Below are 24,023 nucleotides of genomic sequence, written 5' to 3' on the forward strand. Positions count from 1 at the left end.
TCGCCCTCATCCTATTGGTTCAATTACGAGGGGCGTGTCAGACTGTTTGGCTCTATTGGGCTCCCACTAGGGGTCCCCGCCCCTTGGGCGCGCTGCCATTGGCCGTCCCTGGGTGTGGGCGGTGCCGCGCGTGCGCAGTGTGGCGCGGCGGGCGGGGTAAGATGGCGGAACTGGGGAAGAAGTACTGCGTGTACTGCCTGGCTGAGGTGAGCTCGCTCCGTTTCCGTTGCACGGAGTGCGCCGACATCGAGCTCTGCCCAGACTGCTTTTCGGCAGGCGCCGAGATCGGGCCGCACCGCCGATGGCACGGCTACCAGCTGGTGGACGGCGGCCGCTTCACCCTCTGGGGGGCCGAGGCCGAGGGCGGCTGGAGCAGCCGGGAGGAGCAGCTGCTGCTGGACGCGATCGAGCAGTTCGGCTTCGGCAACTGGGTAAGCGAGGAGCCGCCGGGCAGCGCAGGGGGGCGCGGAGCTCAGAGCCCCTCTCCCCGCCCGGCCTGCATTGCGCTGGCCTGTCAAGCCGTGGGCTTGTCAGGGAGCCGGTCTCTGAGTCGGTGCGTCGGGACCTGGTTCCGCTCCTCAGAGGGGCTCCTCTGGCTGTGATGTGCCGTTTCTATCGCCCCCCGCTCCGCAAAGCGGGGCCACAGCTCCCCAGGAGGCTGATCCGGCCTTCCCCGCTGCCCTTCTGCCCATCCACCTCCTGTACAGCGTGTCGGTGCTGACAGCCAGGCAGCCCCCCTCTCCAGCTGCTCCTTTCCGCTCAGCCGCGCTCCGTGGTCTGCGTAAAAGTCACAAGCCTTGAAAATATAAACTCTGTCTTCTTGTTGCTCGTGATACCTGCAAACACTGAAACTTGAACACTTTCCACACCATCAGACTTGCTAGTACTGTTTCTGCTGCTGCTGGACAAACTCTATGTGGTGTATGTGGTCAGTCACTTTCTGGGTCTCATGCATAGATGTTGAATTGAGTCTCTGGCTACTGATGGCTCATACAGCAACTTTCTGGTCATGACCAGACCAACAGTCTTGGTCCAACTTAAGGTTTCCCTTTAAGGGAGTGTCGGAGGGAATGTTGAATTTGTGGTTATTACATCTATGAAAAAAACCTGAACAAAATTCTGCTGAGCTGCAGGAGCCAAAATGGTAACATGGAGGTGGCAACTTCTTTCTTCTTCTCAAGAAAATAACATTGAAATGTTATGACACTTTTGAAGTTAGCATTAACTGTTGATCATGTTAACACAAACATCTGTTTGTGTTAGGATAGTATGCAGGGTATGAATAACATCATTTTTGAAATATTCTTGTGCCCTGTGGCATTGTATATAGTACTTCAGATACAAACCCTGCAGGTGAGTGTCTAAAGTCAAAGGCTCTAAAAAATAGCTACATTAAGAATACTTTCTTAATAAAAAGCTTTTGTGAAACCTTGGGGCTTTATTTTTGTTTTTAATCTAAAACTGACCTATCAGCAACATGGCTTTCAGAAAGGGTCAATCAAGTTTTATGTCTGACAGCCTGCCTTTTTTTCCCCCGTACCTGTTTCATAGTCCATAGATTTGTGTGTGTGTAGAAATAGTAACCAAAGAATCCCACAGATTGCACAATAACTTAGTATGTGCAGGGGGGATTCTAGTGAAGGAAGTGCTTCCCCCAAAGACAACAGAATCTGTCATCTAAAAAAGAACCGTACAGATTTCCCTTTTTACACAACTCTCCATCCCAGTTTCATTGCAAATTTGACTCTGTTTACTCCTTTGTTCCCTATTCACATCAAACCTATATTCATTGTGTTTGTTTTTCACTCTGTTATGTCACAACTGTCAGGTCTCACACACTCATCCTTTTTAATCTACACTAACAAAATTTTCTTTGTTTTGGTACAATATAGGAAGCTGACTCAGTCACCATTTATGTTGATAATTGCTTGAAACAGGGCTTTTCTTCAGAAAGACAGCAAGATACCTCAACTCATCCAAGCTCATACTGTTTAATGCCCTACTCCGCATCCCATTTTTTTCATAAATACGAGGGCAAGTCTTTGTTGTTTTTTTTGTGTGTTTTGAAATTCTTATTGCTTAATAAAACCTAATCTCATTAAATACATTTCTTATTTTGATGGCTGTGGCTTTTTGTTACCTAACTGACGACTCTTGCAGAGACCTGCAAGCACTAATCTTTCTCACCTGTGTACTGTGTATTGTTTTAAAAAAAGAAAAGGGATGGGCGGGGGATATGATCCAAATATTGAACTTCCACTTCCAAATGACCAAAATTAGATATGAAGGCATCCGTTTTGACTACGTGGCTAAGACTGCATTAAGAATTACATTTAAAGAACTAAATAGCTCCATTTCATGGTTTAATTATTGAATTCAATAATCATTAAAATGTTGGCACAATAAATATTCATAGAACTGAATTTTGCATCTAAAATTGCTACCAACTTCTGCAGGACAAAACACTTCTTAAAATTTTGTTTAGAGTTTTCCCTCTTCTTAAAATTGTGGGTCCTCATCTTCCTCCATGTTTCTCTAGTTAAACAACCACATACACATGTGACTAAGGCCTCTCATTTGGTTAAATGTACGCAGTTTCAGTGTTGTAATCTTTTCCCCCTTCTGTAAAATGTTGGAGTGGAGAGTATGAAACTCTGTTGGGAGGGAGGACCTGAGCCATGGAAACAACTTTTATGAGTTGAATGATTGCCACTTATTTTTCCTACACTATGTGCCAAGCAAGCTGTTGAATAGAGAGGATCAAACAATCCTATTTTATATTCTGCAAAGAAATGTGTTAACGTTTGTTCCCCAGAGAATTTTGACATATGATTCAACCAGTGAAATTACTCTTTTTGCTAGATTTCAGGGACACTACAATACTGTTAAGGTGCACTTGATATTGAGACATGAAAGGCCTATATTTGGCAGTGGCCCTGAGGATGTCACTTGCAGATGGTGCTCATGTAGATCCTGGTGTCTTGGGATTCACTGAGAAACTGATGTAGTACTTGCTATGTTAATACCGTACCAGCTTCATGGAATACTATTAGTAGCATCTGTCTTAGAGCTTAGTCACTGTGGTGCTGTTGGCATCTGTATACCTTCCAGAAATCTAGCTAGATTGAGGAAACATCTTGGTGGAATAAAGAGATATTATAGGTGGGGTGGACTTTATACTGGACCAGAAGACAATGATGTGAACGGATAGTAGAATGGTTAACCTACATATTACTAGAGGAAAAAAAAAAGATATTTCAGGTTGATGGGTGGGGCGGGAAACATGAGAGGTTGTCCCTAATAATCGGGTGTATTTTTAGAACTGAGCTAATAAGGAAATTAGTGATGGTTTTCCTTAACTTTCTCCTTCTAGGAGGATATGGCTGCTCATGTTGGAGCATCCAGAACTCCCCAGGAAGTGATGGAACACTACGTAAGCATGTATATCCATGGCAACCTTGGAAAAGCCTGCATCCCTGACAGTATACCTAACAGAGTGACAGATCATACTTGTCCCAGTGGTGGCCCACTTTCTCCTAGCCTGACCACACCCCTTCCTCCTTTGGACATATCAGTGGCAGAGCAGCAGCAGTTGGGATATATGCCACTTCGAGATGACTATGAGATTGAGTATGACCAAGATGCGGAGACTCTGATCAGTGGCCTTTCAGTGAACTATGATGATGATGATGTGGAAATAGAATTAAAAAGAGCCCACGTTGATATGTATGTAAGAAAACTTAAGGAGAGGCAACGGAGGAAAAACATTGCACGAGATTATAATCTGGTACCTGCCTTTCTTGGGAAGGATAAAAAGGACAAGGAAAAAGCTCCAAAACGGAAGATCACAAAAGAAGAAAAGGAGTTGAGGCTAAAACTGAGGCCTCTCTATCAATTCATGTCTTGTAAGGAGTTTGAAGACTTCTTTGAGAACATGCACAAGGAGAGGGTACTTCGAGCAAAGATTCGAGAACTGCAGCGGTATCGTCGAAATGGAATCACCAAAATGGAAGAATCAGCAGAATATGAGGCAGCTAGACACAAACGGGAGAAGAGGAAGGAGAATAAAAATATAGCCAATTCCAAGAGAGGAAAGGAAGATGGTAAGGATGGGGAATTTGCTGCAATTGAAAATCTGCCTGGCTTTGAACTCCTATCAGACAGAGAAAAGGTGCTCTGTAGCTCTCTCAATCTGAGTCCGGCACGTTATGTGACTGTGAAAACTATAATTATTAAAGACCATCTCCAAAAAAGACAGGGTATTCCCTCAAAAAGTCGCCTTCCCAGTTATTTGGACAAGGTACTAAAGAAAAGGATTTTAAACTTCCTAACAGAAAGTGGTTGGATATCTAGGGATGCTTCATGAAACTCATCTGATTTGAAAGTTGAGTCAATGTGAATAAATGGCTCATCATGGGCCAAATGACTCTGTTACTTTCTCTCCCTCCCGAAAGATAGGATTTTTCCTGTAAAACATGAGTATTTACAAACTTCTGTCCAAAAGGATGCTCTTACATTGAATCATGGAAAATACCAAACTGTAACTACTTGTGTGATCTTAAGGTTAAGTACTTTTAAGATAAAGGATTTGCCGCTAAATATTCATTGCAGAATGAGGTGGATCAGATTTCATCTCTTTTGGAACATTATTGGAACGGATATGTTCTTACTTTGATTTATTCAAATCCAGTAGCCCAAGGCTAGTTGTTACACACTCTGCTGTTGGACAGAAGGGTTATTAGTGCAACACGTGCTTGTTTTGGGGTGGGAGATGGAAGCAGTCATTTGGTGGAGCCTGTCTTGTATCTCTCTCCATGGTGCTGGTAGCCAAATTAAACTTACAAAAATTCTGAGCTTTGAAGGACAGAACACTTGAAGTGAGCATTTTTGTGAATAGTGCTTAGCTTCCAGCACTCTTTACTCAGCAACAAGGACCTGTATTGTGGTAGAGTGATGTGAGAACATATAGAAAATGCAAGAGGAGGTGAGTCAACAGGATGAGACAGGGACATGGAATATGGTGGTTAAGTTGCTTCCAGTCACATCCCTCATGGAGCAGATTCTTAAAAACTTATTTTCACACTGAATTGCCTCTTAGGCAGATTACTCCAGGGTCTGTGCTGGCATAGACCTTGTAAGAAACTTCTGTTGCAGACAGATAATTCAGTAGCAACAAAGTTCCTTGCCCCTACTCTGGGCATGGGGGCCTTAAATGGTCCAGCGAAATGTAATGTTCTGACTCTGGTCAGTTGTTTAATGTACACTTTCATCTAATACTGATGTACAAACCACTGACATAAAAACATGGGAGCTACTTCAGACTTGCAGCTAAAGTCCCCTGCTCATTTAAAAAATATGAAACTAAATCAAGCCATTACGTTGCCTATTGCACGTATTTTGCTTAAAATACGTTTTGTGACAAATTCATTACAAATGGCAGCAAAAATCTTAATTTGCTACTTGGTCTACTTCAGTACAAATAATGTGATATTTCACTGAAAATGTGACATACCAACCTCGTAGGTAGCTTTTGGGGGGAAAGGTGTGGGGGGTGGTTGGTTTGGTGGGTTGTTTTTTTTTTAAACTATTGTTAAAGGGGCTACAGTCCAAGTTTGGTTCTTGCAACAAGCACAAGTTTCTCTCCGTAACTCGAGCATACAAAAAGAAGTATCTGATCCATAAAACGTTAATCCTATATATCAGATTTTTAATTGAAGCAGGGAGAGAATCTGAAGAACTAAAGCAGAATTTTTATGGCTACAAGTACCTTACCTGAATGTATCAAATAAAAACAAATTGGTTATAGCTGATATTCTTGTAAAATGCAGGGAACTATTTGCTATGTAGGGTTTTCTGGGTTTTATATTTAATTCCTTGATCCCTGTGTTCGTGCTGGCTTTCCTTCCTTAGTGCCCCTGTTTGGGAAGGTCTCTAACAGTAAGCTAACTTGATACGTTTGGAATGCAGGCACTCTGAAAATTGGGACTTGAAAATTTATTTATGATAACTAGAAAAAAAAAATAGAGCATTCAGAATATCTCAACACTTGTTTTGATATTTCATGCAGTGGACAGAGAAGTAATCACCAAACCATGTAATATTCTTTCAAGCTGCAGAGTGAATTCTGAGTGTTCTTAATTGTCAGTGTATCCAGCATTACCAAAACAGTGTTAACAGTGAGTCCTAATAAGAAAAAAATATTGGTACAAAAGCCAGCATTTCCAAGGGAATCTATGGTGCCTTCTTCTTTGGAGCTTGGTATTTTAAGTCTCTTCAGAAAGGCAAGGACTGCGTCCCGAGCTGTGTAATGCTTTGTTTGTCATAACTGTAAATGGCTTGTTGTAAAATACTTAAGACAAGACAAGACAAAACTGTCAGTCCCACTTTTTTGTTTGCAGTATAAGTGACTGCAGTGTGCTCAACAGCTATGAGAACCACCTCCACTTGCTGTGTGTATCCTTTTGTGCATGCACAAGTTCAGATACTACGAACTGTGATAAGTTTCCATCCCCTACTTACATGGAAAGGGGAAGGATGTTCTCAAGCTGTCTGTTTTCAAGCATGGTACTGGATTAGATGGTGGTTCTTCTTTTCAATTTGTAAACTCTGTTATCTGGGTGCCATCCCATCACCATACATTCAGTATTCTGGAACCTCAGCTGCATAAGTAACTTTTTCATTTAGTAGTTTTTTAAATCTACATCACTTTTATACTTCTAAGGTGCTCTGGCACAACTCTTAGTGGGTTTAATTGAAGCAATATTCTGAAGCCCATCTGATGGATAACTAAAAGAATCAGACTTCTAGGCACTCATATGATTCAATGTTAACATTGTATAACTCAGTTCTTCTGCATTTACACTTTTTGTAGTTTCTGAATTCCTCAGCCCTTCCAAAAATGTTACTTTGGTGCTAGACATAACTTATTGAAGATCTGAATGAATGTAAAATAAAGTATTTTTAATGTATGGAAACCATGGATATCAATACTTATTTCAATCCTGGAAGCAGATTCAATGGTGCAAGAGTGCTTATTAGCTTTGAATGCTAATCTGTTGGAAAGGGCTTCCCTAGAAGCAAGGTCTCATTGTCAACTATCCTTTTTATTTAAAGATGTCTTGGGCTAGAGCAGGGGTGGCCAACCTGTGGCTCCAGAGCCACATGCAGCTCTTCAGAAGTTATGCAGCTTGTTGACTCCAGGGATGGAGCTACAAGTGCCAGCTTTCCAGTGTGCTGAGGGGTGCTCACTGCTCAACCCCTGGCTCTGCCACAGGCCCTCTCCCACTCCATCCCTTCCTGCTCCCTCCCACTCCCGAGCCTCCTGCATGCCATGAAACAGCTGATCAGTGGAGCTGCCAGTGGGTGGAGGAGCTGATTTGGGAGGGGGGGGGAGGAGGGATTCTGCTGATGTATTACTGTGGCTCTTTGGCAATGTACATCGGTAAATACTGACTCCTTCTCAGGCTGTCCACCCCTGTGCTAGATACTGCTCTTCAGCATTTTCATATGGAATTGATCTCTCAACTTAAGCCTGCCTTCTGTCATGAGTGAACTCTTTACATGTGCCATGCAGTTATCCTAATCCAGTAACTTACTGAAACTGTACTGCTTTTCTGGGGCAGAGGGTAATATTTCATAAAAGCTCTCCAAACCATACCAGTGTATATACATAATATCCCTTCTTGTGTTGAATTAATCCTAACTTGCATGTTGCTAATTCATGAAGAACTGTTTTTAAACATATATGCTATTTTTGACTCAGTGGATGCCTCAAATAGCAATATATCTTATCTGTCCTAAGAGTTGAAATGAGCTTAAACTGTGACAGCTGAGCTTGTTTTGGAGTACTGACCCTGTACTACAAGTAGTGATACCCTCTACTTTTAAGTAGGTTACTCTATCTTAGCCCTAATACTATACATCTATTGTGATCAACCAAGCTCCAATGAGGCCTTAGCCAACCAGCTCTTTTTGTAACTATGAAACATTCACCCTCCCTTTACTAATGTGTACTAATCAATTTTGATTTTAGCACTTTTTTGCTGCTGGAGGGCTTGTACCAGTATGCTGGAATTAGGGAAACCCTCCCCAGTATTCTGTAGCTGTTCAAGGTGCTAGAATGGTTCTAATGGACTTGCATGAATCAGGGTGCAGGAACAGCCTTGGGCTTCAGTTAAGCCAAAGCACTTTACCATTTTTCTTCTGCTGTAGCAGTAGTGTGTGCCCCTCAATCTCTTTTTAATAAAGTTCTTGCATGATGCTTTTGCATGTACCCCAATTACTCTTAAACGATGGTAACATAATACTGCAAAGAAGGAAGATAGCACCTTTGTGTTAAGTGTATTCAGGTCAGTAGGCTTTTTAAATCAAACAGTGCATTCATTTGAAGTGTGCTCTGGTGTTGCTATACCCACACCATGTGCTGCAGTCATGTAAAATCTAACTAGTGGGGGCATTGTGCATATACACATTTTAACAGATTTCTTCCCATTGTATATCTGAGTTGCTTTTCCATTAATAAAGTCTTTTTCATTACTGTTAGTGATGGAGCCTCTATTTTAAGGAAAGGCAGTGTCAGGTTTGTGTTACTGGTCCAATGTTGGCTTCGGGCTGCTTCTGTCTCCTTCCTCAACTCCATATGCTGTACTTTCTGCTACTCATCTTACTCTTCCCCGTTTCTTTCATACTAGATTGCAGATTGAAGGGAAAGAGGTGGTAGGTGAGCCTATTTTCCCCCACGCCCTCCTGCCTGCACTGGTTCTTGGTATATAGCTCATTATACAGTCTCTGTTACATGGACTCTCAAACAGGAAAGGAGACAGTGGGCACAGACACACTAAAATAAAAGGGGCTAATACTGCCTCAATTTAAAAAAAATCCAGTTTCCTGCTTACGGATTTGTGCTTAGGGCAGGATCTAGCTGTATGCACAATGTATGAATCACTTCACCTTGTCCTTTTTGCTGCAAGGTCCAGCCTGGTCCCAAGTGGGAAAAGCTACAACTGAAACAATTAGTGTCATATTAATTGCATGCTCTCCCCCTTTTCAAGGGAGGGAATTTTCAGCTCTTTCAACAGCAAACTTGTTTAACCAAAAACTGCACCTTAAGCTGCTATATTTGTAACTAGAGTAACGTTGCCTAAGTAAGCCACTGTTCAGTAATCAGGTGGAAAGCAGTGAAAAGCTGTCCATAGATATAAGTAGATCTCAAGAATGTGTGTCACTTTTACTGTGCCCCCTTGATAGCTCATTGCAGAGACAATGTTGATGTTATAAATATAGTGCTCTGTAGTCTAGGTCAGTTAATCCAAAACAACCCATACTGTAGCAATCCCCCTTGTTTGTGCTAGTGTCATGTTATGTCCAAACAGTTGCTTAACAAAAGCACGAGGCTGTAAGCAGAATCAAACACTTCCCAGGCCTCACAGAGACACAACTGAGGCACTCAAACCCCAAAGGAGAGACAGTCATGACTGTGTCTGCTGGAGTCTAATTGGGATCACCTACAGTTAGCACAATGACAGATTTCTCACAGCCGTGGGCAAAGCTTGTTTTGTGGATGTAACAAAGCCTTACCACTTTTTATTCCTTTCCCCCTTCAACACCTGCTGTAAAAGTCACAGAACCAAATACCAGTAGGGTGACATCTATCCATTGATACAAAGTATATTGGAGCACAAAGTACTTTGCTAATTGTTTTCTTATTCAGGTTTTAAAAACTTATGGCACCAGCATGCTTTAAATTAATGCAGCCAGATTGGGGGGGTTTGCCATTATTGCATTCTCCACCATGTTATTAATTAAGTTGTAGAATAACTTCAAGGATGAAGACACCATGGGCTAACGTACAAATACCTGATGATTTATTCATTGAGCAGTTAACTGGTATGAAAGCAGCAGCTGTTGACCAAGACAACAGTGATAAAATCTCTCTCTCTCTCTCTATATATATATATGGAGAGAGAGATGAAAGACTGATTTTTGTTAAGAGGGAGGGAGTCGAAGAAGTGTTTGATTTGCTTTCTAATTTGTCATGTTTGAAACTAAATAAATATCCAGACCTTTTGCCTGAACGGAGACCAGTTTAAAGGGAACAAACTAGGCCCTCTGCTATTATAAATCAGCTGGCACGGTGCTATCAAACTCATGAAGGGAGCAGCAGGAGGTTTAAAAAGTCATTCTCTTTCTTCCTCCCACTACTACACAGAGTGAGGTCAGAGAAGATCTGGAGACAGGCCCCCCTGTAACTATCGCTAAGAATTCCTCACAGCTGACTGACTCCCAGGTTTACAGCAACACATACCTACACCACAAATCAACACCCAAAAATTTGGGGGTGGAATTTTTCAGAGTGCTCAGCTTTAGCCTAACTGTTCCCACTGAAGTTACTGAGAGTTTTACCCAAGACTCAACATGGGCCTAACTGTTGCCACTGGAGTGCATGTGAAAGTCACACCCTCACTGTCCAGTGGGTGGGATGTAAACATTTGATGAAGTAGAGGGAGAATGTTTCACAACATGGGTACTAAGAGGGAAGGGATAGGCCTGGTTATAGCCAATCGTAGCTGAGGTTAACATAGGAACAAGATCGAAGTAAATGCCTAGCATAACCATTAGTCTGTTCATAAAGTGATGCTGCTTCCCAGCTAGTGTAGTCAAGGCTAAAACAAACATAAACCAATAAACAGGAAAATAACTCTTATTAAGGAACGTAAATGAAGTAGAGTTCACTTGTGTGGTCTGATGCAGTTACTTTTAACCACGATCACCAGGTCTTTATACATCCATGTGAATTATAAAAGGTAACAGATGCCAAAACCACTTTTATATACTTAACTTTTCTGGTGGTTACTATTTTGACCTTCAATATAGTTGCAAATAAAATTTGCATAGCAAACTGATTGTATTCAAAAATCCAGAGATTGAACACTTTTTTCTTCTATAACTACTTCAATGCCATACAAGTATTAAATGGTTTCCTTGAAAAGAGATTATGAAGCATATGAATAAAAGCAATGAAGCCAATCCCCTCCCCCCTATATTTTATTTATTTACAACCTCTTAAGCCCAGATCAGGAATCACACAGGTGTTGAAACTTTTGCTGTTCAAAGAAAGGCCCTATTCCAGGAAATAGACACATCATAGAAACAGCAATCCACCAAGTGAGCAAGCAGCTGATGAGTGTCTGCTTTGTGAAAGCTGGTGTGGGCATTTAAAGACAGCTATTTACACGTACTGCTTCACAGTGATACTAGGAAACGTAACACAAAAGGACACAAAGTCAAAGGGTTCTTCTTTCTAAATAGTGATCCAACTGTTACCATGCAGTTTCCTGTGGATATATTTTGTACCTTTCAACTTCACATACCTTCAGTAGCCAGGATTATTACAGACAAAATGTTATCCAAAATACAGATGGTTTAAGGGCTCTTGTATTTTGCACTTAAGCAGAGCTGACAATACAAAAAATGCACTCTGGAGGTCCATCAAATTATTTATGGTCCATTAAGAAAGGCAATTGCAGCATTTGCTTCAGTTTCACTATTAATTTAAGCCTTCTACAGAGTGTGGGAATGGAAAAAAAAGCACACTGGAAGAGGAAAACTAGTCAGCCATCTAATAGTTGTATGGCATTTTTAATTCTTATAAATTGGGCCGCTAAGATTCTTTGACAACTCCCACCAAGGCAGGCCTCAAGGTACGCCCATGCAGCTTATAGCCAACCTTGGATACTAATGCAATAGTACCAGGCTCCTTCCCTTCCATGGGAGCATGGAACAAAGCTTCATGTTCATAGGGATCAAACTTGGCTCCAACAGGATTCAGTTTGAGCAGGCCGTGCTTTTTGAACACTTTTTGAATCTGTACTTCTGTCATGACAAGACCATCATACAGGTTCTTCAGATGAGGGTTTTCATCCTTGAGTTCCTCTTTTGGAACACTCTCAGTTGCTTTTTCCAAAATGTCAGCAACTTCTAGTAAGTCCTTGCAGAAGCTCTGAATCCCTATAAAGAGATGGACAGCCATAAATCACAAGCAACATCAAATTAATTCTTCTTAAGGGGATATAGTTAAATTTACATTTAAACACACCCTAGTATTGTTGCTGTTATCTGAGATCAGGGGAAAGTTAATATCCCTCACTCATGCCCCCTTATTAGTCTGTGCATTTATGCAGTGTCAGCATCCCTTGTTTGTGTAGATTTTGTCATACAGCCGTAGAAGAGAGAGTTCTTAGAACAGGAAAATGCAATTATAAAACCAAAAAGTCAGAGGTGGACAAATGGGCAGGTATAATAAATAAAACTACTCATTTTTAAAATTATGAGTAGATTTCAAATTGATACTAAATTAATTTCACTTATGCACTTTTTTTCAAACATCTTATCAAGGGAGTTAGATTTCTGAGTTCCTGCAGGCCACCAACCTAATAATACAGAAGTGGATTGTTTGATTCTGAAGTAGGGAAAATATAAGACTCCCTCAGCAAGTGGTCCAATTATTATTAAATTAGCCAAGAGACACAAACACAATCACCACTCTCAAGTTAAGTAATTCACTTTTTTCCTCTCCCATCCTGGGATTTTTCTGGTATCACACCTATTTTGTCCAATCTCTCACATTGTTGTCCCACATCTGCATCTTCACTTGAGCTGCTAAAGCTGCTCATAATAGCACTGAATGAGAAAAAAGGGAGAGGAAGCAGGCCCTTACTCAACCGGTAGCCTAACTGACATGAACAGGGACAGAGCTAAAGATCTTATTCAGCAGAACTCCTCCCCGTTTCCCCCATGTGCCATTTAAAGAGGTGGGTTCTGAAGCCACACCTTCTGCCCAAAACTCCATTGGCTAGTTTCCATAGGGGATTTTAACTGAGTCCCATAAAGCTCTTCCAGTTCATCCCACTCCAAGAAGAGCTATAGCATAATGGCTGTATCCCCTAAAGCTGCTTCCTGGCTAGCTACAGTCATGATCAGTTAATGTCATCTTGCCAGCTGTAGGGCTGTCTCCAGAAAAGTGGTCACGGAGAGTGGGAGAGATTTTTCAGGAGTGATGGATTTCCATATAAAGGTGAGCCAATGAGATGCTGCATCATGGACAAAATCAAGTCAAGAATATTAAAGCCTAGATTATAACCAGGGGAATTGGTGTAGTCAGGACACCAGGATTAGCTGTGAATAAGTTTAGCAGAGCACTGGGTGAGACTGGCCTATGTGGGTGCCATTTAATGCATTTAGATATTCCCTCCTCTGCTGAAAAGGCTTTTTTGGGGTATTACCAAGGGGCAAAGTTATGTATATCAGCTAAAATTGAAGTAGGGTGCTGAGCTAACAGTATCCATGCAAGAACTCTATAGGGACCCTGGCTACTCAGGGAAACTTTCCAAGTAAGTTTCAAGTCCACTTGATTCCTTCCTCTATGCAGGTCTAGAACCTGTGCAAAACAATGCAGACTTTACCAGAAAGGCCATGCAGTCACTTTTATATCTGCATAGTTTGATACAGGTATCTTTAGACTCCGATAACGGATATGGGATTGTCAAATGCTAAGCAAATGATTTCAAACTTAACTAACCAAAACTTCAAGTATAGCTACCTTAAACACTGAAAGACCCAAATTAAGCTTACAGATAAAATGGCCACACCACAGAGTATGCAAATAGTTTATGGTCCAGAGCAGAGTGAAAACTTATTACTTTCAGAGAATCATAGAAATGTAGGGCTGGAAGGGACCTTGAGAAGTCATCAAGTTCAGCCTGCACTGGGGCAGAACCAACTAAACCTAGACCATCCCTTACAGGTGTTTGCCCAACTGTTTCTTAAAAATCTCCATTCCACAACCTTCCTTGGAAGCTTATTCCAGAGCTTAACTCTACGCTGAGTTAGAAAGTGTTTCCTAATATCTAACCTAAATCTCCCCTTCCTGAAGATTAAGGCCATTCTTGTCCTATCTTCAGTGAATATGGAGAACAATTGATCACCATCCTCTTTATAACAGCCTTTAACGTAGTTGGAGACTGATATCAGGTCCTCCTTCAGTGTTTTTTTTTCTGGAGACTAAACATGCCCAGTTGTGTTTTGTTTTTGGTTTTTTTAACTTTTCTTCATAGGTCAGGTTTCCTAAATCTTTTATCACTTTTGTTGCTCTCCTTTGGACTCTCTCCAATTTATGTACATCTTTCCTAAAGTGTGATGCCCAGAAATGGACACAGTACTCCAGCTGAGGCTTCACCAGTGCAAAGCAGAATGGGACAACTACCTCCCACGTTTTACATACAACACTCCTGTTCGGCTAATATTCTGGGGTGTACTTTTCCACAACTGCATCACATTGTTGACTCATTCAATTTGTGATCCACTATAATTCCTACCTACTCAGCTGTTTCCCATTTTGCAGCTGTGCATTTGATTTTTCTCATTCCTAAGTACAGTACTTTGCACTTGTCTTTATTGAATTTCATTTTGTTAAACTCAGACCAATTCTCCAATTTGTCAATGTCAATTTGAATTCTAAGCCCGTCCTCTAAAATGTTTGGAATCCCTCCCAACCTGGTGTCATCACAAGTTTTATAAGCACACACTCCACTCCTTTATCAAGTCATTAGTGAAAACTATTGAGTAATACCAGACCCAGGACTAACTCCTGCAGGACCCCACTAGATATGCCATCCCAGTTTGATAACAAACCATGAATAACTACCTTTCGAGTGGGTCTTTCAAACGCTTATGTGCCCCCCTTACAGTAATTTCACCTAGACTGCATTTCTCTAGTTTGCTTTGCCCTTCTGCTGCTTACAAGATATCTAAGGAGGTCTCAGATTTGAAATTGACAAGCTTCGTCCAGTAAGAGTTTGCAGTTTACAAGTACTTGCACTTTGTGCTGTTGTGGATATCTGAATAAATCTCAGCATAGAGCTTCTGTTTCCTCAATGAAATAATTAGCCAAGTGTGAATGGACAATTTTACAATCATGTAAACAATCTGAAATTATTTTCACTCAAGATTTACTTGAGTTTTTCATACTGCTGTAGCATCCAGGGGCCCCCAATAATAGATCAGAACCCCACTGTGCTAGGCATCATACTAGTATGAATGCTTGTGAGAAGTGAATTTCAAATTAAAGTATTCAAATGTTCATGGAAACTGTACAAGAGTCCTGAATGTTGCTGAACTGAAGTCTGCTTCTTTTTAATCTTTATTTAATTGGCTATCCTGTTTTTAGGCTTTAACTGTGTTAAACTAATGTTAACATGTAACCGTTCATATTGCTACATTTTGTCAACTGTAGGTTAGGAAAGAAGATGAAACAGTTATAGGCTCAGATCCACAAAGGAACCTAAATCCCAGATTTAGACACCACTGCAATTCACAAAACTGCCACTTGGCTGCCTCCTAACTCTGTAGGTGCCTAAACTCAACACTTAAATTTATTCTGTAAGTGTCTTCGAAATGCCTAAGTTTCTATCTCTGAGTATGCACACTGCTGCCTCAGGCAAGAGCCCAGACACTTACCCTTATGCCTAAGCCCTAAAGCGATCTTCAAACCAGGGGAAGATAGGTAGGGCAATGGCTATCTTGCCCATGAGGCCTTATCTGGTGGGCATATGCTAAGTTTGCCTTACTCAACACAAAATTGTTGGGGGGCAGGCCATGGCAGCAGAGGGACCTTTAGCGCAGTGGTTAGAACATTTACTTAGAAAGCAGGAGATTGCAGTTCAACTGTCCCTTCTGCCTGAGGAAAAGAGATCTGAACACGGGTTTCCTACCTCACAAGTCAATAATGCCCTGGTCACAGGACTATGGGATATTCTGATGTAGGGGTCTCAATATCTCATTTTGAAGTCACTCAATTTTGTATATTTGCAGTGGCCAGATAAAGTAAGAATACAACTACAGTCCAGTGGTTAGGCACTCTCCTGAGTGGTGGGAAATGCCTATTCAAATCCTCTCTCCTTTTCAGGCAGAGGGGGGAAATAACCAGGTCTATCACATCCAAGACGAGTTCCCTAACCACTGGGCTAAAGGTTATATGGTAGGCAGCCCGTAGCCAGTATGTATGGAGTTAGGTGGATATTGCCACTGTTATGGCAAAAAACAGTTCTTTCCACACACCGACCAACATAGTTATACCACTATAAGTGCAGACCAGGCCTAAGTCACTTTGTGGATCTGGGTCACAGTGCTATCTTTTGCTACTGCAATATTTACAATACAATACCATTTCCATTTTGCACATTTGTTTTCAAAGGATAAAAAGAGCTATTAATATATACTTAAATCAGAACTGTCAAACATGACATAAAAAGACACTTAGCACAATTAGCATTCCTTGAAGTTGGTGGCAGTTGCATGTGCTCAGCCCTCTGAAAATCTAGCTATTTACTTAAGTTAACATTAAGCATTCATGAGTTTTGGCATTCAGACTTACCAGAAAAATCTATTTAAATTTCAACAGGTTTTCACAAAGTAATAAGAAAGCAAGTAGTTGAGATCCCTTGCACTCAAATTTAAGATTGAATTTGGGGGTGAAGGGGTGGGGTGTTAGACCTGGGAAGAGGAAGAGAATTCACACTACAAGTTGCACTGATACTTCACCAGTCTTATATGTATTGGGTTTGTCTCCCTCACTTTCTACAATCAAAGCTCACAAGCAGTTAAATTCATAATATGGACTGTATTGCCCCTAGGTATTAAACAGCTAAAACTTTCCTAGTAAAAGCAGCAACACTTCAGTGCAGTAAGGGAAATACTTTCCTTGTGAAACTGGTATAATAATGCCACATGTAATAAATCCAACAAATGCAGATCCAATCATGAAGATTATACATCATGTCAGTGTACAAGGGCCATTACGACTCATACAACCTTAAGTTTCTGGCAAATTTTGCAGACACCAAGCAATCCAGAGTTTTTTGATGAATCCAGGTACATCTAAATCTAATGCTTCTAAAACTCACACAGTTTTACACGCATCCAGTGAAACTAATGACACTGAAACATCTCAAATCACTTAAATTTAAATCAGGACACTAACATTTCCAGGTTCTCAGCAACACGTTATAACAAGGATATGACAATATATCTGGGAGTTCCAAATGGTGGGAATTGTGGGTGAGTGGCAGTGTCCATTCTGAATTTCCAAGTTTAATTTTTCAATTAGTATTACAGCACCTTACAATACAACTCGTGCACACAAGTAAAGTCTCCACCCACCATACAGCTTTGCCTCTTCTACCAATTTCTGGCTTCTTTGCCTCAAGTTTTCTGTATCTGCCAGGGCTCGCTTGTACTTGTCCTGAGGAAGAAGATAAAGCATACTGCAGAAAAGATCCCATTACAGTCTGTATACTGCGTGCCAATAATTCAAACCAAGGCTCTTATTCTATTAATTTCATTACAAAGCAGCAGTTTAACAAGTTAGACTCTGTGGTTTATTATGTTATTAAAAGTTACATCTAAATTCCAAACAATATTTGTACTGAGCACTTCAAATGAGTGTACAAAGACTAATCCTCATGTCCTTGTGATGTAGGCATGCATTAGCCTCATGTGGCAGGTGGAAAAACAGGGGAGGGTGCAGTACTTCTGTATTCACTCTCTTGCCCACAAGTGGTTCTTTTTGTTTTTTAGGGGACTTGGGGCAGGGAGGAGATACAGGGAGGTGGCACAGGAAGAAAAGATGTGCTTCCAGGCTCTCAGGCCCAGATCCACCAAGATATTTTAGGCTTCTAACATCCATCAAAATCTATGGAAGTTAGGAACCTAAATACCTTGGTGGATCTGGGCATCAGTGTGGGGTGGTTTTTTTTTTTTTATTCCTAACTAGAGCTGTGAAGTACTGGAATGTCAAAAAGTTTGCTTCTCCTAATCCCTTGTACATTCCAGACCAGACTTAGTATATCACATGGGATACCTCTGCACTGACTCATTATGCCACAAGCACGGCATGAAGCTGTCTTTTTATTTTTGTGTCAATCCATTTGTTAGCAGCAGAGCAAAACAGTCTTACTTAGTCACTGGTTGGTGAACTGTTCCCACATCCTCCCAAACCTCCTGTTTAACCTCACACTACAAGGGAATAGGAACTTCCGTACCTCTGCTTCCTGGCACCTCCGCTCTCTACCAGCTGAGGAAGGAAAGCTACAATTTACTCCATGAATGCAAATTTATCACATGGCAAAGTCACTATATACTAGTTCTTTCATCATAATAGCCAACATCTTCAGATTGCAGGGGCTACCTGTTTGCTCAGCTTTACCTTCCAAAACCCGTCTGCTCATGCTTCCTTAACTAAGGGAGAGACAAGGTGGGTGAGGGAATATCTTTTATTGAACCAACTTCTGTTGGTGAGAAAGAGATAAGCTTTTGAGTGCAATTCCAGGAAGAAGGAATCAGCATGCAGACCCAGAAGGCTAAAAATAAAGGAAACGGCTTCAGGTCTTAGGTTATAAGTAAAAATTAATTTGGTCTCAGTTCAGGCACAAAGACATTATGCAGTTTGGCACCACTGGAAGTCCCTGTCAGAGAGAGATGCCAAGAAGCAAAACAGTAGGTTTTGCCACTGCAGGATGGGGAAAAAGAGGGTTGGCAGAATTTGGAGAACTCTGCAGAGTGTATTCATATGTTATGCCTCGCTCATGCCACTGCTATTGTTATCAATATAACCACTAAACTCCGATTTAGTTCTATACTAGATAAAAAGCATAACTTCTCCATGATTACTAAACGAGAAAGAGAGGCTAAGGAGAAAGTGTGAGTAAAGATAAAGTAGCTTATGTTCCCAGGCCTCAGTGGGGAGTATTATCACCCACATTTTGCTAGGTTGAAAAATAAGACCCAGCGAACCTATTAGCAGTCTGTTCCCAGCAAAATGACTATGTACTACTAATGGACTAAACTTAAAGGGAAAAGTCCAATTAGGATAATCCAAATCTATAATATTACATTCATGAAATAAATGCTACATAGTCTTCTCCACCTTGTGTACAGTGGACTTGGAAATTCACACTTTTCCTAAAATGTGTGCATGCTGGCTGACCAAAAGAACCTTACAGTCATTTCTTTTAGTTGTTCTTCCAATTTGGCTTTTTCTTCAATAAATATCTTCTCAGCAGACATTGGTTCAGCCTTCGGTTTATTCTGGCTCTGACTCTGGTCATCTTCCAAGTTCTGTCCAGTGCTTTTCTGTTGTGTTGCTATGCAAAGCAACCGTGGAGAAGTCCTAAAGCAAACATAGTCAGAGCAATAGTCAGCTGCTCATCCTAGGAAAGATTAGAGGGTTTTGGACATACTGAACACTTGATTTGCCTTTATCATATACAGAAGAAACCTCTATCCTAAAGCCAGAAAAATGATTGATTTATGAGAAACTAGGGCTACAGTCCTGCAAGCCATGTGCATATGCTAAACTGTGAGTAGTCCCACAGTGCATAAGATTTGCAAGACCTTAGTCTGTAGCTCCTTGCTAACTGTAACGCTGTATCCAATGCAGGGCTTTGGAGCTGTGCTCTGGCTCCGCTCCAGGTCCAGGCAAAAACCTGTAGCTCCACTGCTCCAGAGTTGCTCCGCGCTCCAGCCATCTGCTCCAAAGCCCTGACCCAATGTGATATGGAATGGTGACCACAAGAATCTCTGCAGTCTTGACAGCCCAAAACTAGAAAAACCCTACAAGTTGGCCTAATCACTGTTCCATCTCCCTGCACCTCTGCTCCTATTCAAACTATCCTGGGGAAAAATTATCTTGGAAGCATGCACAGAAAGCTTGAAATTACACCCTTACCATAACAAAGGTAGTCTTTTCCTTCCCTGTTTAAAAAGAGGTGACTGCTCACTAGCTTTTTTGCCCCAAATCCTGAAGTTATTATGAGGCCTGGCATGTTTTTAAATAAAAACTTATTTGAGAACACATTTAGGAACACTCGTTAGAACTAAATCAGGCCTGAAAGGTACGCTGATGCCTCAAGTCTTTAGTCACATCAATTTACTATTCTCCAGTGTTCAAGCATGATGGAAGTCTTTTATTCATTAGCTGGATTCAGGTTCTCCTGTACAACTGCAGGTGCGATTCTGCAGCAAGACAGCCACCACTAGCAGGCAATACAGGCAAGCACATTTTAATTATTTCAAATAAAGATTTATTAAGTTTACTAGGGAACGTTTCAGATGGTTGAGGGAAAAATGAAGGCCACTTCCTTTTCATTGGGAATATAATTTGGAAACAAATCAACAATTTACTTTCCTAAAGTCCTGATTAACTTACATTTAAGGCTGAAGTCTCATGATGCAATAATCTGCAACACTTCAGTCACTAAGTTTCCTCTAAAACAAAGGAATTGGAATAACTACCTGCTGGTGAAAAATCCAGAAAACACTTGCTATCTCATTTGTAAATGGCTAGTCCAAAAATTGAAGTATTGTGAGTAACTCAGAATCAGCAAAAGAATTCTATTACACTACTGATTCTTTCGCATCAGCAGAAATGGAGGTCTTTGCATAATCATCTGTATCTGACATTTCTTAGTGGTTCATTTAATTTAAAATATCTATTATTTAGGACAGTAGTTATCAAACTTATTTGACTGTGACACCCTTCTTTGTGTCTCTAGCAGTCTACACCCTCTCACCCCACAAGTACATATACCGATAAAAAAAATCAATATGCAACTCTCTCTAAATACTAAAAACAACCAGTTAGACATTGATTCAAACAGAGCCATTTCAGTATATAGCAATGTAAATTTTAAGTAAGATGCTGCGTAGAGGCATCACACTCCTGTTACTAGTGTGATGAGTATGCCTGGTTTTTGAAACACAGCAATTCTATGAATTTCACAAATGAGCCAAGAATCCATTGTAATAAGAGCAAAAGCAAAACTGCGATTGTGGCTGATGCTGCAAATGGATTAACAACTTGGCATAATTCTATGCAATCTTAACAGAAATCCATCAAAATGCACAGTGCCATCTGAGGACTTGATATATCTGGATGAATCAGCTTTGCTAGCTATTCATTGCTGTGGGTAAAGTGTGCACAGTAATCTTTTTTTTGTCCTAAAAGCTTGTCATGCCCCTCACCCTCAAATACATTCTGCATGCCGCTGGCCCCCGCCCCCCACTTTGAGAATCTCTGCTTTAGAATGATTTTGTGCCCATTTTTCCATGAGTAAGAGGTGCATGTGTTGGGGCAGCAAGTGCAGAAATAAGATAGCACACGAGGACAATCTTCTTTCCCTCACGTATCTTTGCCTCTGTTCCTACAAGTGACTCTAGGCCTTTAGTCACAAAGCCCCATATGCTTAGAACACCTCCCTCTTACATCTTGCATCAACAACTTAAAACCTATAAGCCTACACACAGCTAGGCACTGCCATATTTATTTAGATGCCTTAATAAATACAGATGCAGCTGATTAACTTGAGTGAGTTTGAAAGTTGCCCGAGAGTCTCTTCACTCCAACCTGTGCTCTCTTTTAAGAAATAAAGCACCTTTATCCTAAATACCCATTGCTGAATGACAGTAACTACTGGCTCCCACCCCTTTGCTTTGTCTATCATTAAATCCTTCAACAGAAATGCATCCAAACTGCATGAGCTGTGACACATGACATTTTGGGGAAAAATATGACATGAAACATGACATGCAGTAATCACATGAGCTGCCTCCCTCCCAACAACCAGGTCAAGCTTAAACCCTCTCTCCCACTCTTGGGGGGTCGGAGGGAGGATCTGACCATGACAAGGACATTTTTCTCTTAATGGCAAGGAGACTGCACACGGAGCTGCACAACACCATCCCCTAAAGCAAACTGCCAACACTGTCTCCCCTTGAGTGACTCCCTATCTCTGTAGGCCCTGCCTCCGCCCTCTTTCTGCGGCTCTCCAGGCTAGGTGTGTGGGGCAAGGTGCAGGAATCTTCCCTCCCCTGCCCAGGCCGGGAGAGAGTCACCAGTGTTCCCTCCCCAGGTGGGGGGACACTGGAGCCTGCTCGGGAAGGAGGAGGCCGAGCCCCGGCGAGGGGCGGCGGGGCGAGCGGGGGGCAGGCGGTGAGAGGGCAGAGACCCTGCTGTGGGCGGGGCTTCCCTAGGGCCTCGCCTATAAAACACAGGCCCCAGGACAGGCGCTGAGCTTGGCTAAGCCGGAGGAGCTGGCGGAGGCCCAGGCCTGCGGCCCGGCCAACAGGCGGGCGGCTCCCCGAGCGGGCCGGGGGAGCCTCCCACCCGCCACCGCCCCAGGCGAGCTCAGCGGTAGCTCGGGGGAGGGTCTGCGCCGCCCGTGCCTCCCTCCGCGCGCTCCCGGGGCCAGTGCGCAGGCCTCATTCCGCCCCGCCCTTACCGCAGCGGGCAGCTCAGCAGCGGGTAGCGCCGCGGTCTCAGCAACAGCCGCATGCACCGAGCCGCCGCCATGGCTTCTCCGAGCTGAGTGCGTGCGGCTCGCTCTCCGCCCAACGCCCGGGTCACGGCCCAATCAGCGGGAGGGGCACCCCTCTGGGGCCGAGAGTGACGGGCCCAAGCTCCAATCAGCCGGGCCGGCCGCCACATGGGGGTGGGGCCTGGCCCCTTCCTGACTCATAGCACGCTTCGGTGAGGCGAGTTGAAAGGTCGCAGATGACTCCGCTGCCCTCGCTCAGGGGGGAGGCCGCTGGTCAGGCGTGGGCGTGGCCAATGGGGGGAGGGGGAGACAGTAGGCGCTCTAGGCTGCTCTTGCCCAGCAGCTCTTCCCGCTCTGTTGGGCTCAGGCCTGCAGGGCTCTCTGGGGAAGGGGACTGGGGCCCTCTGTTGCCCTGGCCTAAGCCAGTGCCTCCCCCCCTCATCCAGGGCTGCCTGTGGTCGGGGTGCCCATTTCAGATGGGGGGGGCAACTTTAACTGTGGTTCCTGGGGCTTGCTAAGCACTTAAACTCAGTGTTTTGGCAGATAACTTAGCAGTTAGTGACAGGAGCCCTGTGTCTAATGCCTTTAGAAAGAACATTGAATATTTGACCCACTCAGTTCTAATAACATGTTTTGACATCTTGTGGCAAGTCACTTAATGGACACTGGTTGGGTTTAAAATTTTCATGTGGATTCTTACTTTGTTACCAGCTCTGTGAGGAGAGAGAGACCCTGTCAGGACTCCTGGGTTCTAGCTCCACTCTGGGAGGGAAGCAGAGTCTAGCGAGAGGCAGATACATCTGGGTTTTATATAAGAACATCAGAAGGGTTATGGCCATATTGGGTAAGACCAATGGTCCATCTAGCCCAGCATCCTTTCTTCCAAAGTGGCCAACGCCAGGTGCCCCAGAGGGAATGAACAGAACAGGCAATCATGAAGTTGGAACAGGGAACTGTTGGAGCCTTTCCCCGTGTCCGATGCCTTTCTCTGAGGCAGGGAAAGATTCAGGCAGTGGGATTCTACTGGGGTGGAAGTAACTTAAGGAGTATGGAGGGTGGCCGGGGTCCTGAGCAAGGCAAGGGGTGGTGCTTAACTGGAAGGGGTGGGGTCTTGGGTGGAAGGGGCGGGGCTGGGGCCAGACTCCCCCAGCCAGCCGTTCAGCGTGGCCCAGCAGAGATTTAAAGGGACAAGCTGCTGCTGCCAGTGCCCCGGGCCCTTTAAATCACTGCTGGAGCCCCATGGTTGTGGCAGCCAGGAGCCCTGGGTCCTTTTAATTTGCCGGGCACTGGAGAAGCTGCCCCCTGCCAGTATGGTTGGCTGTGTACTGGCTCTTACTGGTACGCTGTACCATCTTACTTTTACCTCTGGACTCTATACTGTTAAAAATAGCAATGTAGTTGTGGGAGGTGCTGCTTGGGGTGTACAGAGCTGTGTAGGGTACATACCCTAAGGTTCTAGCGTGTTTTTACCCACCTCACAGTCTATGCTGCTACATATACCAGTGCTAAGTGGGTGTGTGGTGTATGTACTCTACAGGCTACCATAAATAAAAACATAGCCAAATATGCTATGGTGACATTGTATCTAGGGAGAGTATGCCCTTTTTTTCTGGTGCTGCTGTACCTCATTTAGGTTTTAGGAAAGACGTTCAAGCT

General features: G+C 42.8%; 2 protein-coding genes across 2 annotated transcripts; one reads left to right on the plus strand and one right to left on the minus strand.

The window, feature by feature from the left end:
- The first annotated feature begins 151 nt into the window (after window positions 1–151).
- Window positions 152–6,974, plus strand: TADA2B (transcriptional adaptor 2B). Its single transcript, XM_050947853.1, has 2 exons — window positions 152–431; window positions 3,374–6,974. Exons 1-2 carry the CDS (start codon window positions 162–164, stop codon window positions 4,364–4,366), a joined length of 1,263 nt encoding a protein of 420 aa, XP_050803810.1. The 5' UTR covers window positions 152–161; the 3' UTR covers window positions 4,367–6,974.
- Window positions 6,975–10,681: 3,707 nt separating this feature from the next.
- On the minus strand, window positions 10,682–22,448 carry GRPEL1 (GrpE like 1, mitochondrial). The gene is made up of 4 exons (XM_050948023.1): window positions 22,332–22,448; window positions 19,054–19,222; window positions 17,215–17,296; window positions 10,682–12,006 (listed from the first exon to the last, which is right to left on the minus strand). The coding sequence occupies exons 1-4, from the start codon at window positions 22,400–22,402 to the stop codon at window positions 11,660–11,662; spliced, it is 669 nt and encodes a 222-aa protein (XP_050803980.1). The 5' UTR covers window positions 22,403–22,448; the 3' UTR covers window positions 10,682–11,659.
- Between the last annotated feature and the right edge of the window lie 1,575 nt (window positions 22,449–24,023).

The sequence above is a fragment of the Gopherus flavomarginatus genome, chromosome 3 (assembly GCF_025201925.1).
Source record: "Gopherus flavomarginatus isolate rGopFla2 chromosome 3, rGopFla2.mat.asm, whole genome shotgun sequence".
NCBI classification, from domain to species: Eukaryota; Metazoa; Chordata; order Testudines; family Testudinidae; genus Gopherus; species Gopherus flavomarginatus.

Coding starts and splice junctions, on each gene's coding strand:
- TADA2B (XM_050947853.1), top strand. CDS start 162: ATGGCGGAACTGGGGAAGAAGTACTGCGTGTACTGCCTGGCTGAGGTG. Junction 432..3,373: donor AGTTCGGCTTCGGCAACTGG/GTAAGCGAGGAG, acceptor TTCTCCTTCTAG/GAGGATATGGCTGCTCATGT.
- GRPEL1 (XM_050948023.1), bottom strand. CDS start 22,402: ATGGCGGCGGCTCGGTGCATGCGGCTGTTGCTGAGACCGCGGCGCTAC. Junction 17,297..19,053: donor AACAACTAAAAGAAATGACT/GTAAGGTTCTTT, acceptor CTTCTTCCTCAG/GACAAGTACAAGCGAGCCCT. Junction 12,007..17,214: donor AGAAGAGGCAAAGCTGTATG/GTGGGTGGAGAC, acceptor ATCTCTTTATAG/GGATTCAGAGCTTCTGCAAG.